Source organism: Salminus brasiliensis, chromosome 10 (genome assembly GCF_030463535.1).
Source record: "Salminus brasiliensis chromosome 10, fSalBra1.hap2, whole genome shotgun sequence".
Classification (NCBI taxonomy): domain Eukaryota; kingdom Metazoa; phylum Chordata; class Actinopteri; order Characiformes; family Bryconidae; genus Salminus; species Salminus brasiliensis.
Genome location: NC_132887.1, coordinates 11,073,513 through 11,089,962, shown reverse-complemented (window position 1 = coordinate 11,089,962; position 16,450 = coordinate 11,073,513). Strand labels below are relative to the sequence as shown.

The window sequence follows — 16,450 nt, the reverse complement described above, 5'->3', positions numbered from 1 at the left end:
ATCCACTGTCTATCTAGTATTGATTGTATCAAGCAAATGTACTGAATTCAGATATTAGTTCCTTACTTTCTCAGTGTACTGTAGACATTATATAGTAGAGAAGTGGAGGGAATGTTGAACAAAAAGGGAAAAAATGACAAAATACTGATGTTTTAAACTAATAATATTAGTATTAATTTAAAAATATCATATTAATGGTATTAAAATACCTAAATAACTATAATTCCAATGCCCCTGGATAACTGTAACTTGTTATAACAGGCAACTATGTTCCCAAAATGACTGCATTATCAAAGTCCTCCACTAGAGGACAACAGTGCTTTGCTGAAATAATTCTATCCACATAAACAGCCATGCCAATGTGATTGTGTTATTCAATATAGTCAAAAAATCAGTTATTCCAATTTATAGTGTTATGCTACAGCAGTAAATCTGTTTTTTTTTTGGATGCCTTGGGAGAGCTGTAACACACAAGGAAATAATTTATTTATATATATTATTAACAATTTTTAATTTATTTTTTCATTTATTCCCAAAGAGCAAGTCTCTCCCCTGTGACAGGAACACAGCACATATCTCCCCCAACATGTGTGGTTAAAGGCTAATGGCATTCTCATAAACCCTGGGCCACAGATGGTCCATAGCAGACCTCAGCATTGCTAAGCAGTGCTTTTACCAGGTACGTCCTCTGGGGCGAAATAAGATCGGGCTGATGCAAGACCAGCAGTTGTAAATGTCAGGTCTGCCTCTCAGATTATCTCTAATAACATAAAGGTCTGGCAGCTCTGTTATTCTCCCTCAAATGGCATTTGTACCCTTGGGCTACCACTCAGCAGTGAGCATGTCTACGTGCCACCACAATCAGGTTTAATCGTTCACATGACCAGTTTGTGAACACTTTCTGAGTAAGACGTTCCACCACGACTGCTACAGTATGTTCAAATCAGCCATTTGAATGCAATATGTTGGGATTAGGGTTGGGAGATCATATCATATCTGACTAACCAGACCTTATTTGGTTTGTTAGAGCATTGGTTAGAGTTTTCTGAGTTGCACATTGTACCCTAAGCTCTGCCTTTTTGAAGGTGAAGGGAGGAGAGCAGAATGACATCTGGTGAGGAGCAGCTTGAAACCACATGCTGAACAGAAGCCAGCATGCCTCTTAACATGCAAGCTGGTTATGGATGCTGAGTATCCCTGGCAGCCTTATGACTGTTAGCTGGAGTACAGCTTCTCTTTTCATCTCTGTAGCCAGTTACGTCAGCTAAAGCCATACAGGGGGAAACTACACATCTGTGTAACATGCAGACTAGTCTGAGGCATGTGTGTGAGGCATGATCCTTAATGATGCAGCCAACATAATCAAGCACCAGATGTGTCTAAAGTATATAGACACATCTTGTAATTAGTGAATTTTGCACTTTGCCAATAAAATGGGACTCTCTGGAGGAGCGACAAACAAGTCTGAAGTTACCATGTCCCATGCCAAACACCAAGAGGGCTATAAAAACCCACATCATTGGGCTGAGGAGCTGTGGAACTCAGGAACTCTGTGTTCTGAGGAGTGATGGTGCTTCATCCAGTACCTTACTTGATGAGTGGGAGTGGTGTTTGTCATCCAGAACTAATCATCCAGCTTCAGTACCTTCAGTAACTTTCTCATTTTGCCGTTTGAAAGCTTCTTAAAGAACTCTTGGTGGAACTGAGTGCACCTGGATGCAACAATTCCACCATCATGTGTTTCTACCCCATTGACAGTTCCTTAGATATGATTGCACAAGCCCACATAACAGTGATATCAATACAACCTGAATTCTGGAGCTGTAACTTGAGTGGCACAGTGGTGGTGTGTTTTACCTTACAGAACCATTCCATTACAGAGTGCCATTGCACTGCTAAATAACTAATGTCCCCAAGTTTTGAGGACAATGTGATGTGATGTGAATTATCTGGGCTTGGTGAATTATCACAGGCTTTAGGCAGTGTTTTAGTTTAGTAAGAGTTCTGGAAGGTTTCTAAATAATGGTTCCAATAAAAAGGTTTCTCTGAAACCCTTTGATCTTCCTTTTTTCTGACGATCCTGGTTTTCTGCTCCATAGCCATTTCTTATAATACGCAATATGAACAAAAGTATTGGGACATAGCTCTTAATCACTGAATTCAGGTGTTTCATTTAGTCCCATTGCCACAGGTCCTAGTCATGCAGTCTGCCTTTACACACATTAGTGAAAGAATGGGTCGTTCTAAGGAGCTCCCTGAATTCCAGCGAAATACTGTAATAGGATACCACTGTTGCAGGTTGCAAGTCATTTGGTGAAATTTCTTCACTCCCAGATATTCCACCATCCAACTGTAAGTGGGATTATTGGAAAGTGGAAGCACCGCAACTCAGTCCATGTAAAGTTACAGAGCATTGTCACAGAGTATGAATAACTGCCAAATCTAGAGCTTCAAAATGGGGACCAACTCCATATGAATGCCAATTGATTTAGAATGGCATGTCCTGTAGCTCCTGTAGGTGTGATGTGTCGGTGTCCCAATACTTTTGTCCATATAGTGTACATTTCGCCATTTTATATTCACAGACACGTTTCTGTCCTGACAGTTCTCAACAATATGGGTACTTTGAAAAGGGCTTAAGATCCAGATCACTCACCACATCAGTCTATTTTCCTATCTGATTGTGTGCTGTTGACAATGATAACATGGTAATACTCTGCCTTCCCATTTAAGCCTCTTCTTCCGACCTACAGAGCACAAATGGGAAGGATGGTAAACAGAAGACAAACTAGAGCTGACAGAGAGCGGGTCTCCTGCTAATATCAGCAGAACACCAGAGCACTTATGCAACTTTCTAAGACTGATCTCGCTTCATGAGACTCCGAGTGCCCCACATTTCACTCAGTACTGCTTAGTGTTGCCCATCTCTCTATATAACAGAAGAGTACAACCACTTCTGTTATATATACACTTACTGTGATATCATCAGAATAGGAGGGATTAGAGATGCCGGCAGCAAGACACTCATAAAACAAGTCATTTTTTTACTGAATGTCTTACGACGGCAATACACCTGTTTCTTTTTACTTCAGTGAGCCTATTTACAGTTGTTGCATTTGCTAACTACAAACATTATTTGTTCTTGTTACAGTTATAAGCTAAGCTAGGTATGCTACACTATATGGGCAAAAGTATTGGGACACCTGCTTATTCATTGTTTCTTCTGAAATTAAGGGTAGTGACAAACAATGTATTCCACTTTTGTTGGAGTAACTGTCCCTACCATCCAAGGAAGACTTTCTACTAGATTTTGGAGCATTGCTGTGAGGATTTCAGAGTGAGGTCATGATGTTGGATGATCACCACCCCACCCCACTAACCAACTCATCCCAAAAGTATTGGATGGAGCACCATCATTCCAGAGAACCCAGTTCCACTGCTCCACAGCTCAATGTTGTTGGGCTTTACACCCCTCTAGTCCACACCTGGCATTAGGCATATTGCCAATAGGATCATGTTTAACTGCTCCAGAGAGTCATATTCTATTGGCAGTACTTCTCTACAGGGACTAGACAAGCTCTGTTTGTGTGTGTGTGCATTTGCACATCTGTCAGCAATGGATGCAACTTTAAGTATCTGACCACAAACATTTGGACATATAGTGTACGTGGCTGTAAATGTAGAGCTTAGAATTTTCAAATTAACATCAGCAGCCGGAGCCTGAGAGAGCACAACTGGCCTTTCTCTCTACGGGTGGGTAGATGGCTTTCTCTGTCTCTCCCCACATAACTTCAGGGTGAAGCTGGCCGGCACAGGCGTCCGCTGGATCAGAGCTGGGTACCCGGCGCTTTCCTCCAAGCGAGTTGGTTGCCCGGTGAAGTTGCATTGGCTGCAGTACGATAAGAAGCGGTGGTTGGTTGTGCATGTGTCAGCCATCACCCTCCCAGTATTGGAAACATTACATGTGATAGGGTAAGAGTACTGAGTAGTGGTTTGGGCAACTGGCTATCTAAAATCAGGGAGCAAAATTGCATAAATAATAATAATAATTATAATAATAATAATAATAATAATAATAAATACAAATAAATTACATCACAGCCAAGGTGGAGAAGGGCTGGCCTGTGGAATTCTGCTTAATTTAAGAACTGTTTTGCCCTCTTTTACTTGGTGTATCTACACCTCCTCTATTGTCTTCTTTTTATATAAAGATTGTATGAATATTACATCATAGGTTCACATCCAGCTAAAAAAGTACTTATCCACGCGCGCGCACTCTCTCTCTCTCTCTCTCTCTCTCTCTGCCCCCTCCCTCCCTCCCTCGCCTGGAGCTCCAGCACAGCAGCCCTGCGCATTGAGGAACATCCAGAGGAGCATCCGCGCTTCATGAACTTTCCCCACTGATTCGCGTTTGCCTGTGTTTACTTCTCTCCGCCTGGCCAAGTATGAAGCGAGCGGGCGACTGCGCGTGGCTCTGGGACGCAGAAAGGGCAGGACTAGCGGGCGCGTAGTTGTGGGGGATCACGCAGAGGGGGGAATGCGTGCACATAGTGCAACTGACCACTCGACTGCCTCGTGCGTATCTGGCCGCGACTGGAGACGAAGAAGATGCTGTGGAGAGACACTAGTGCCTGAGGGAGCACACGCGTATGAGACTGGGCTGAATATGGGGCTGCCTGGACGCGGCTATCAGCGTTGAACTCAGGAAAGTTTCCAGAGAAGAGACTGTCCTAAAATAAAATAGGTGAACAAAACGCTGGCATGAAGCACTGGGCGGAAAGGAGCCAGCTGAGCTGTTCGCTGGACTAGCCAGAGCGGACGAGGTTCCTGCGAGCAGTCCAGTCTAGTCCTATGCGTCCTGTCTTTGCTTCCACGCTGATCTGTGCGCGAGAAGAGCCGAGGAGGATCAATGCTGCTGCTTCCACACACAGTAACCCTCACACTCCGCCTTTGCCCGTTTGTCTTCGGGCACTGCTTTCTCTCCTCGCTCCTGCTGTTGTGCCAGGTAAGCTTGGCCGCTCGTGCTGATTTTGCTTCTCCTCCTCCACTGTCACGTGAAGTTGTGCTTGGGCACCATGTCCGCCGTGCACGCGTTTGGGTTCAGCCCTGCAAATGGCAACGTGGTTAGTGTAGTCGATGCAGTGGACTTGTCAGAGGAACCTCACTTTATTGAAGCTTCTAACTTTCTTTAAGCTGCCAGGCGAGACACGACCCTGGGCTGGTCTCTCTCTCCCTCTCTCTCTCCTCCTCCTCCTCCTTACGACCTGTTTCCACAGTGGAAAAAGCTAACTACAAGTGCTTCAGTAGTTTCCTCTGGCAAGTCCATGTTGACATAGACCAGTGGTGCTCAAACCCTGCTCTTACACATCCACTCCAGCACGTGAAGGGCTGGTGACGCTGATTAAGGGAACCGCATGGGTGTGGGGACCTCAGGACCAGGACTGGGGCCCACAGACAAGGGCACAACCAGTGGTTGGTGTAGCATAGTGGGTCTATGACAGACTAGGGTTTGAGTCCCCAGCCAAGCAAGCACACCATGCTATGCAAATAAGAGTCCTAACACTACATTCATTGCAGAGACACAATATGTCCAAATGTTTTTGGACACCCCTTCTAATGAAAGCATTCAGCAAATTCAAGCTTTAACTTTAATCAATGCTAAAACAGATCTGCAAATGCACACACATACACGCACAGCTTGTCTAGTCCCTGTAGATAAGTTTTGCCAATAGAATAGGACTCTGTACAGCAGATAAACATGAACGTATTGGCGCCATGCCTAATGCCAGGTGTAGGGTAGAGGGATATAAAGTCCCCCAGCATTGAGATGTGGAGCAGTGGAACAGTGCTCTCTGGAATGATGGTGCTCCATCCAATTTTGGGATGAGTTGGGGAGTTTGTGGTGAGGTGATGTGCTAATCATACAACATCCTGACCTCCCTAATGCTCTTGTTGCTGAATGCCATCAAATCCTTACAGCTATGCTCCAAAATCTAGTAGAAAGCCAGTTACATCAGCAAAGTCAGGATAAACTCTTGTTGATACCCTTGATTTTAGAAGAAATGAGCTGGTGTCCCAATACTTTTGTCTATATATATATATATTGGATATATATTTATCTAGTATATCTTTAGTTGGAAAAGTGGGCATAGACCATGTTTTATATCTATATGGGACAAACAGGGCATGTCTGTTGCTACCCTCAGGCACAACATGCCATGAACATTTCGGTTCTCTTACGTTCTCTGACTGAAAGGCAACACTGAACGGCTGGTGTGAAAATCAGACAGCGTTTTCACTCCTGAAACCATAAAGAGAGCCTGACCAGATAAACTGCGTTACAATCACAAGCTATGTCATTACCATAGACCTATCATTTGGGTCATCTCAGCTCAGCTTCCATATTTCCAGACTCTACTCCAGTGCCCACGCAAATACTAATAAGAACCTGCAGGCGAGTAATGGGGTTAAGGATCAAGAGTAATGTATTCTCCCCATGTCTCAAAGCCCTCCCACTACCAGTCCTAAAGGCATAGAAAAGCCCACTCTGTGGGTGGGCGATTTTTGCAGAAAGCGGGACTATTCGCAGTCCTGAACGTATGATGTGTTGGGTTTGCGTGTGGCTGCAGGCAGAGCTCTTTCGTTTACTTTTATTTTGACTCGGGTGCATGCAAGGGAATTGTGCGGACCCAAATTATCATATTCATCAATGCAAGCATCTGTCTGCTTTGTGTTTTTGCAAGATTTGATCAACACAGGGATTGTGTGGTCACACCTCCGATCATGTGGGCAATCATAGTAGATCTCCTCTCAGTGCATCACAGCCCACACAATATGTCACACTGTACGCGCATGGTCTGTTGTTGCATCTATCGCTCTTCATCTTTCACTCATGCATATTCTCCTACTCCCACCTACTCAAGCTCTGTCTCTCTGTTTCTCTCCCTCTCTCTCTCTCTCTCTCTCTCTTACACTATCTCTGTCTCTCGCTCTTTCTCTCTCTCAGGCTGAGCTTCAGAGGTCATGCTCACAGCTTGGCACTCAGAGAGGAGGTGAGCAGTGCCAGTCGCCCTGCCACTGCAGGACCTATCCACCTCTACCTCCCCCACCTCCTCCCCCACCTCCTCCTCGGCTACTGATCCCCGCAGGTAGGGGCTGCTCGGAAACCAGGGTTAGCTTTCCACCACCCTAACCTTTCAAATGACAGGTTTACTAATTTACAGGAGAAAATGGAACCAGAAACAGGAGGAGCTGTTTCTTGCTAGCAATAGGAGCAATTACTTTTCCCTATTATACATTCACAGAGCAATTCACACATTGACCTACCATGCATAAAACTATGCAGATATGGATGAGAATGGCCAATCTGGTTGGAGCTGACAGAAAAGCTACAGTAACTCAAATAACCACTTGGTACGATTAAAGTGAGCAGGAAAGCATCTCAGAATGCACAACACATCCAACCTTGTGGCAGATGGGCAAAAGTGGGCACAGATTTAACAAAAGTGGACCACTGAAGACTGGAGAAACCTAGCCTGGTCTGAAGAATCTCATTTTATTCAAAAGCTGGATGGTTTACAACAGCAAAAGACCACATAAGGTTCCAAGTAGTGTTCCTGGTGCTTAGAGAGTGGATAGGGTTCATGATTATTGGCAAGATATTGGCATTAACATATATTAGAAGGATAAAGTTAATTAAATATTTACCCATTCACCCGTTGCACCCATTGCTGACACAAATGTGCAAATGCACACACATACATCTTATCTAGTCCCTGTAGAGAAGTACTGATAATAGAATAGGACATAAACCTATTGGCACCGTGCCTTATGCTAGGCGTTGCCAAGAAGGGGTATAAAGCCCCTTCTTGTTGTCGAGTTGTGGATGAGGTGGGGTGGTGATCATCCAATGTCTTAACATCCTAGAGACAGTTACTCCATCAAAAACAGGATAAACTAATACCCTTAAATTCAGGAGAAACTATGAATGAGCAGGTGTCCCAATACCTTTGTCCATAAAGTGTATTTCTTGTATGTGGCAATCTAGTCAAAGTCTGACCAGAAATACCTTTTCCATATGACTCATATGACGTATGAAAATAATCAACATAGTCCACATTTCAGATCCGCCTTTAAAAAGGTTCATGATATTTTGGGAGGCGGATGGAGAGTTTCGCTTAGGTGTTATAAATTTGATTAGTCGAGAGCTTTAGCTGTGGTGAGGCATGAACTGAGAGTTTGTCTGGCTTTGCAGAAATAAAAGTTCCACTCTGGTGTGGGAGAGAGCACAAACAGTGGGCTAATCACGCACTGGTTGACCTTGGGGAGTTCCCCATATGCCTGGAGCAGCTTGTGAGATGTTTGCCTGCTGCTCTGCCAGGCGCTGTAGTCAGCTTCCCCTGACAGAGCCCCTGATTAAAACTCAGATGAGTTAATTAAATTAGGGGTTTGATACAGATAGGGGGCTAATGAACTGGGCCAGCATTCCACTGTAGTTATTTTGAAGTTGAGCTTATACAGACAGCCAGAAGCATTAAAAATTAATATGCATGAAAGTATGATTGAGTGTGAGTTTTGTATGCGATGCATATTCAGAACACACTTGGGTGATTTTTGTATTTGTATAACAGAAAGAATCAGCAAAGTGCATAGAAGAAGTGTATATATTATGGGGGACACAATATTATACACAAAATCTTACTTTTCATCTATTCAGCGAAATAGCACTTGCCTGGAAAGCCTCTTTATTTATTGCTCATAGTTTTTATATAGGATAAAATACTTAATGGTATAAATTCATTCTTACTTTAAGACCACAGTTAAAGATGAAATGCAGTCAATAAATAAAGAAATCCTGAGGCCACTTGCCAGATACTGAATATTTGAATTCCATTGTTTTTCTGTTACTTTTTCTATTACTATTATTGCTTTTATTTATTTATTTTTAAAATAATTTTATTTCTATTTTTTACCCCATTTTATACCCAATTTGGAAGGCCATTTACCCAACCCGTGTTTACCCAACCCCCATCACTAGCAATGCCTCCTACACTAGCAGTGTGAAGACTAACCCATGTCTCCTCCAAAACATTGCTCTTTTCGAACTGCCACTGATGCAGCATTGCTAGGACAGCACACTCGCAGGAAAGCACGGCTCCCCAGCTCCAATACCACAGCTAACAGACACCTAAGCTGACCAAGCAGTTATGTGGGGAGGATGTGCCATCAACCCACCCCTGAGAGAGCAAGGCAGTTGTGCTCTCTCTGACTCCTGCTGCTGATGGCTGATACCCAGCAGCATGACTCTGGATTTGAAGCAGTGATATTTGAGATTTGCATTGCATTCTGTGCATTCTTTGCCAATTGTTTCCAATTTTGCTAAACAAAGGCATCAGTTTTTATGTCCATAATGAACCTGGACATGAAGGCTGTGTCCTGAGCCAAAAGAACATTCATCTTTGGCTCTACCTGCGGGTGTCTATCTACCAGTTATGTCAATAAATCCTTGGCTACACCCTTACTCTGCTCATTTACCTTCTCCTGCCCCCCTCTGTGCATTTGTTTAAACTTTAATGTTAAGGAATAAGTCATACAGTTTGGGAGGAGGAGCAGGCCCAAACCTCTCCCCTCTATTATTATGCACCCTATGGAACCACTCACCTTCTTGTGCTAAAAATTCACACCCCACTACCACCCCAGCTCCTCCTTCTTTTCCAACTCATGCTCAGAGCTTGCTCGGTAAGGGGGGGGGGGGGGGGGTATCTGGCTTCAAGTCTCATCAGCTGAAGCCGCCCAGAACTCCAGCCCCATTTCTCAGAGTTCCCCTTCCTTGCTGAAGCTCACAGTGAGTGTGGTCCACACATTGTAAAAGGGTAAACAGGATTCAATGTAGAATAAATTTTAAAAGAACCACATAAACCATTTCTTTTACTTAAGAATGTATTTGTAAAATGGCATCATATCAATTATGCTGATTCTAATGTTACTAATAACTTGAAGTAATAAAAAAAATAATAATAATAATAATAGCATTTTCCACTGAGTAGGCACAGTGTTCACATCCCATACAGTAATGAGTGGTCATAATGATCCCAGCCAATGTAGTGTTGTAAAAGATTCATGACTGCATGCCATTTACTGAGTCTATGGAACAAGTGGGCTGGTTTCTGTTTAGGTAATGCATGTGTGCAAGACAAAGTGATATATAGTGCATACAGTATATGTGTGTCTGGGAGGATATGTGCGTGAGTGAACAAAGAGAGAGAGTGGTTTTCTTTGGAATTCTTGGTGCTAATATAATACATAAAATTCATTTCTGAACCGGCTGTTGTTCTTGTTCCACTTTACTCATTTATTATCCATCTATGCCGATTACACAGACTTATTTTTTCTTTCAGTGGCTGAGCCTCCCGGTGTCCCACTTAGACCCTGGTGGACGGACTTCATTGTGGTCGGGACAGTAGGATGTACTTCAGCTTTCTTTCTACTATTAACTCTCATCATCTGCTACAAGGCCATTAAAAGGTACACAGACTGTTTTCTTTTATGGAATTCATTGAAATTCTATTCACTCTTATGGACCTAATGCTGTCGTTTTAAACTAATTAACAACTAGACCATCTAGTAGAGTATGCAATGATTAATGTGGTTATGGAAATGCCTTAGGTTCTGCATGGATGTCGAGTTACTGGAAAATGCCTAGCTCCATTTGCTTGTCATTAGCTGTGGTGTACAAAACGGTTGTGAGTGGTTTACTAGGTTTTGTTGAGTGATCTAAAATGATCTCAATTGAACACTCAGTGATCATGAGTCTCTGAATTATTAGGGATAATTGTCAGCTCTTCAAACGATTTGTTTAATTGGTTCAACTGAAAATGTTCTATGTTATGAATTTTGAAATGATGTGTATGTGATGTGGTGTAGGTATGCCATGGCTAGTGCTGTAGCTATGACCAGCCTTTAGCTCCAGAAGGACATCTGCTTATGAGGAGGAAAGTCTTTGTAATTTGACATAGTAGTATCTGATTGTTTGATTGCCAGCAAAAAGTCCTGCCTACCCTTTATAACATGCCTGGGAAGCCAGTAGGGCTATGCATTGGCAAGTATCTGGTGATACAGTAAGAATCACAATACAGAGGTTACATTTCAAAATATTCCGATATATTGTAGTACTGTAAGCAAGACGTGATATTTTTAAACCTAATTTTACAGTGAAAAAAATATGTGGTGATCCACTGTCTGTCACCAATCTATACATGTAAATTATTGATTGAAAATTGATACTGTGAACTGATACAGTTAGTATATATCATATTAAAGTGTCATTGATTAGCTAGCTGCATGATAACAGTCTCAATGGCAGCACATTTCTTAATGGCGGTGGTTCTTAAATCAAGTATGACCAGCTAGTCATACACTGGAGAGCAGTTCACCACTCTGTGACTACCAGCATCACCTCTTTACAGCATGTAAAGAGGCTGTAATTGATTTAAATCAAATGCCTGGTGTCAAACAAGAAAGTGGAGTAGTTCAACAGCAGTGGGTTTTATTAAGGGCTATGAATTCATTAATTTTAAGTAGTAGCGGCTTCCTAAGAGAATTACCTTTTCCTGACCTGCCAGTTAGCAAAATTGCTGAATTAGTTCATTGGCTGGATTACTTCGTCACGGTTTAACATCTGTCCATATTCAGAATGGCATGATTAAAATAAGTTGCAGTTGTTGACTGCAGTGGTTTAATAATGCATACATTGATGTGGGTAATACTTTAATTACTGGTGGCAAAAAAATAGTGACCCTAAGTAAACAACACTCTACAAGGCATACTGTGAATCCATATCAGTTGTGCAACATCTAAGGTTTATTGTGGCATTTCTCAGCAGGGACATGTTCCCTGCGTTCTCAAAAAGGCAGGGGCAAATGCAGGCAGCGGAAGTAATGAGTGGCTGGCCTTGGAATTCATTATGGCAATTCTCCAGCCTTCTGTAGCCAGAGGGCATCCTCGTTTTAATGCTACACTAGCAAGAATGTGTTATTGCAGTGAGATGGATGCTGTAGCCCCAAACTCAAGTCATTATTTATGAATTAATCTGCCCAGTCATTCAGTCGCAGGCAACATCTTTTATACATGCAAGCAGGTCGTGTCCTAAACTTTAAACCAGTAAGAGCTTACCAGTAAGAGCCCAGTGAGTTAGCAGCTTCATCTGCAAGTAAGTTGTTTACATTTGGAGTACTTGGAGAGATTGAAACTTGGTTCAGTTGAAAGACCTTTACACAGTTTCATCTGTGTTTTCCAACTTTCCTATCCTGTTCGCTTGAAAAAATATACAGGCTGCAGAGGGGTAGACAGCACTCGGTCCAGTCTGGCAGAAATCTCATTTCCAATAAAGGAAAATACATTTCACATCCAATCTGAGTAGCAGGCTCTGTCAGGTGCAACGTATGACAGGTACAAAGGATAAGAAACCTAAGCAATACATTAGAGGCAAAATATGAAGGTGCAGAACCAGCCTCAGAGGTACAATATGAGAGCGGATAGGGCCATGTCTTTAGTAATGTACTGTTTATTGTTCAGTTGAAACATAGTGAGTCATAGATGGTTGTTTTGAAGCCACAAACAAGAATGGAACAAAACTGGAGACGACCTGCACTCAGTAAGATCAGTCTGACACCTGAGAGAAAATCCATAGATATGCCACAGCACTCAAAAACGTGTGTAGCTTTTCAGTCGTTGCTAGATGTCCTGAATGAAAGAGAATAGCCAATAAGAGGAAGAAAAAAACAGGGGAGCTGTAATTGAACCTTGGCTGCGAGCTGTTTGAGTCACTAACAACCAGGAGACAGTATTATAGTCTCTGCAGCCCATCAGTACTGGGCTTCCCCAATGAAACAGACTGGCCAAGGGCCAGGACTGCCGCACACTGTTGCCAGAGGAGGCCCTGCTGCAGCAGCCTCTGCTGACTTCAGACTGCAAGCTTATCTGTATTTGTGCCAGTCATCCGTCACAGGCAAAGAAGGTTTAAGTGGAAATAAATTCCGCTCACGTCACCATGGAGGAAATCCTGGAAAAGCTGAATGGATGTTTACTCAGTGCTTTCATTTCACAAACAAATAAACGGCACAGCGGCTTTAGGGAAGCAGTTGGAGAATTTCATATGCACAGAACAACACAGGACAACACCAAGAGCAAACAGAATGTGCAAAAAGTAAATAGCATGGAGTGTAGACTTTAAAAATTCAAACCAGACTGTGGCTATCAAAGCCATACCAGCACAATAATGCAGCCAGTGAAGACAACTGTATGCAATTTTAATTGGTACCTGCCTCTCTGAGGATGCTCACTGCTTTGCCACATTTTTCAAGAGTGTCTTCCACCCGCTTAGCTTACACCATTACAGTGTGTTTTAAACAGCACAACACTTGTACTGGTCTCGGTGTTCTCCTCAAAACTTCAAACGGGGATGTGCACTGCACTTGAACAGCTTTGGTATGAAATATTTATCAATTCTGTGAAGTGTTGTGTCACCACCTGCCATGTGTCAACTGCTGCCATCTATTATTGAGGAGTCACAGTGGTACCAGGAACACAGTACGCCCAAACGGGCTGCCCACGGACCCAAGGCCGGGCTACACATTCAGTTAATTAAGACTCATTTCCTCCCATTCACACTCTGAGATTTTCTTCTCTTGGTCTACACGCATGAATATTGTGTAAAAGACTTGATATCTAGGCTGAGCAGAGTAACAGAAATGGGCCGAATTAGTTTAATATTAAGATTATCTCTGTTTCAGATCCTGAATAATAGATCTTTTAAGGGTCTTGTACCTACAGTTCTTGAATGGCCTCCCTTTTAAATCTGTTTACATAAAAATTTCTGTAGCCATTCTGCCATTACATACAGAGCCAGATTGATAATTATGTATTAAGAGATACAAATGATTATGTATGTATTACAATATTACAAAAAAAACTGAAGAGCGTATTTTGTAATATGAATATATATTTGGTAAAATGTAATTAATAGAAATGCATTTTTCTAAAACATTAGGACACCCCCCCCCAAATCCTATCTAACCATGTTCTAATCATCTGCAGCTTAGAATCAGGTGCACCACATCAGGTAAGAGAGGTTTTTGGAGGATCCTATCTTGTTTAAACCTCAGACATTTGGTTGCTCTTGATTGTTGAAGTGAGGGGTTTCACCATGGCCAAATCCAAATAGCTCTTTGAGGCCTTCAGAAAGAACGTTGTATATGCAGACCAGTCAGGAAGGTGATTTAAAAGATCTTAGAACACAGAAATCAGTTGTCCTACAAGTATGCCAATATATTCAAGCCAGACCGCAAGATGTGTCTGAAGTCTCCAAGAATCTGAAAATGTAGCTCCTCCCACAGTTCATGTCAAAGTACAGCATCAAAAAGAGACTGCAAGTTTGACTTTCATAGGAGGTGTGCTAGGGGAAAACCCTACCGTCCAAACAAACATTAGAGCAAGACTGACGTTTGCTGGAAAACGCCTACACAAAGACCAGGACTTCTGGAACAGGGTGCTTCAGACAGATAAATCTTTTAAAAAAAAAATTTTCATGGGATGTCCAAATTTTAGTTGTCATGAAAGACTTTTGCAGATGTCATATAGCCTTTAAAATGCTTCCCGTAAGTAAGGTGTTAACCACCCCTAAAGGATAATAATAATTCAGCCCACATTCTCACATTTAGATTTACAATTCAGCATTTTCCTCAATCTTTCAACTAGCTACCTTAACTAAAGCAGGAAATTACCTTTTCCCCTTAATTACAAAGAACATGTGCCAAAAATAAGTGCCTCTTGTGTAGAACACGATGACAGCAGCCGCACAGGCCCATACAAAAGCTAATAAGAGCCTCTAATGGTCCAGTGATACCCACTTCCATCCCCCATCAGGGACCAAAGCACATGTTGGAGACAGCTGTCCTAGAGATGTTTCCCTCTGTACACAATTATAGAACTATCTTGGGATTGAAACGCCTTCCCACTGGACTCTGTGTTTCCCTAAAACCCAGGGAAATTCTAAAATCTGAAGTAGTGGCCTCGCATGACTGAGCCTCTCTCATGTGATGTGGCTGTAACATTGTCACAAGAGGGAACAAAGACAGGGGCCCTGATGTACCTTTAGGGACCTAAGCACCAATAGAGCAAGTGTACAATAGTCGGAGTGAACAATGCCTGCACTGACTGTATTCAGCTCCGTTCTGCGTTACATAAGCATAAAAAGAGTACTGGCTGGCACATATAAGACACAGTGCAGTGGAGAAATATAATAACCAGTGAGGTAATGAAAGGGAGACAGAGGGGTGCATGAATAGGCCATGTTGAGTAATACTGTCTTACACAGACCAAGAGATTCTCGGCAATATGTGGGCGTAGTTAACTCCGTTGTTCTTGTTAGAGAGGTAGGGAGACCGTAGGAGGACTACAAGAGAGAAAGAGGAAAATTGATCATTTTGTTATTGTACCGGAATGAAAACATTCGACCAGAATTTCCTCCTGTCCTTATTTTGGTCCTGTGTACATGTCTTCTGAAAACTGTGGCTCAAGAAACCATCTGAGAAACCAGTGTTGTGTGTCTGTTGCAGGAAACCACTTAGAAAAGAGGAGAACGGCACCAACCGCGGAGAATACGCCATGAGCTCCCGCAAGAAGAAGAAGACCAAAAATACTGGCACTAATAATGTTGTGGTGTAAAACACACAAACACACACACACACACACATACACAGACTAAGGGCAAGCAATGTCATTGGCCATTTTGCCGCATCCTCTGCACCCTCTGACTGAACGTGCAGCAGGGGTGTAAAAGCCAACCACACGGCAGAAACAGAAGGAGAGGAACATTTGTGTGAACAGTGCAGACTGCGCTGTTGTGGGACTGCCCTGCACTCTCAGAGAGATTGAATGGCAAACTGTGTCTTGCAGACAAAGCAGAATATTTGCATGTGTTTATTTATTTACTTTTTTTTCGCGATGCTCACATGTCAACATGCTAAGCTAGATGCTTCATTTCACATTTAATGCACTGCTCTAAAAAACACAATGTTAATTGTAAGTGTAGTCTTTTCTATTTATTTTTGTTTGTTTGTTTGTTTTCTAACTTTCCCCGCAGCTTGTTTTTCACCATGCTAAGATAGATGCTTAATTTCACATTTGATGCACTGCTCTGAAAAACACAAGATAATTCGTAAGTGTAATCTTTTCTATTATTTATTGGTTTGTTTGTTTGTTTATTTAATTTTCCTCATGCTCACATGTCAGCATAAGCAAGAGGCTTTATTTCACATTTATTGCTCTGCTGTGAAAAACACAATATACTTTGTAAGTACAGACGTTTCTATTTATGTTTGTTTGTTTGTTTGTTTATTAACCTTTCCCACAGCTTGTTTGTCAACATGCTAAACTAGATACTTAATATTAC

General features: G+C 42.3%; 1 protein-coding gene across 1 annotated transcript; it reads left to right on the top strand.

Moving 5' to 3' along the window:
• Positions 1 to 4,769: 4,769 nt before the first annotated feature.
• Positions 4,770 to 16,450, top strand: LOC140564688 (proline-rich membrane anchor 1-like). The gene is made up of 4 exons (XM_072690306.1): positions 4,770 to 5,005; positions 7,007 to 7,148; positions 10,398 to 10,524; positions 15,615 to 16,450. The coding sequence occupies exons 1-4, from the start codon at positions 4,910 to 4,912 to the stop codon at positions 15,721 to 15,723; spliced, it is 474 nt and encodes a 157-aa protein (XP_072546407.1). The 5' UTR covers positions 4,770 to 4,909; the 3' UTR covers positions 15,724 to 16,450.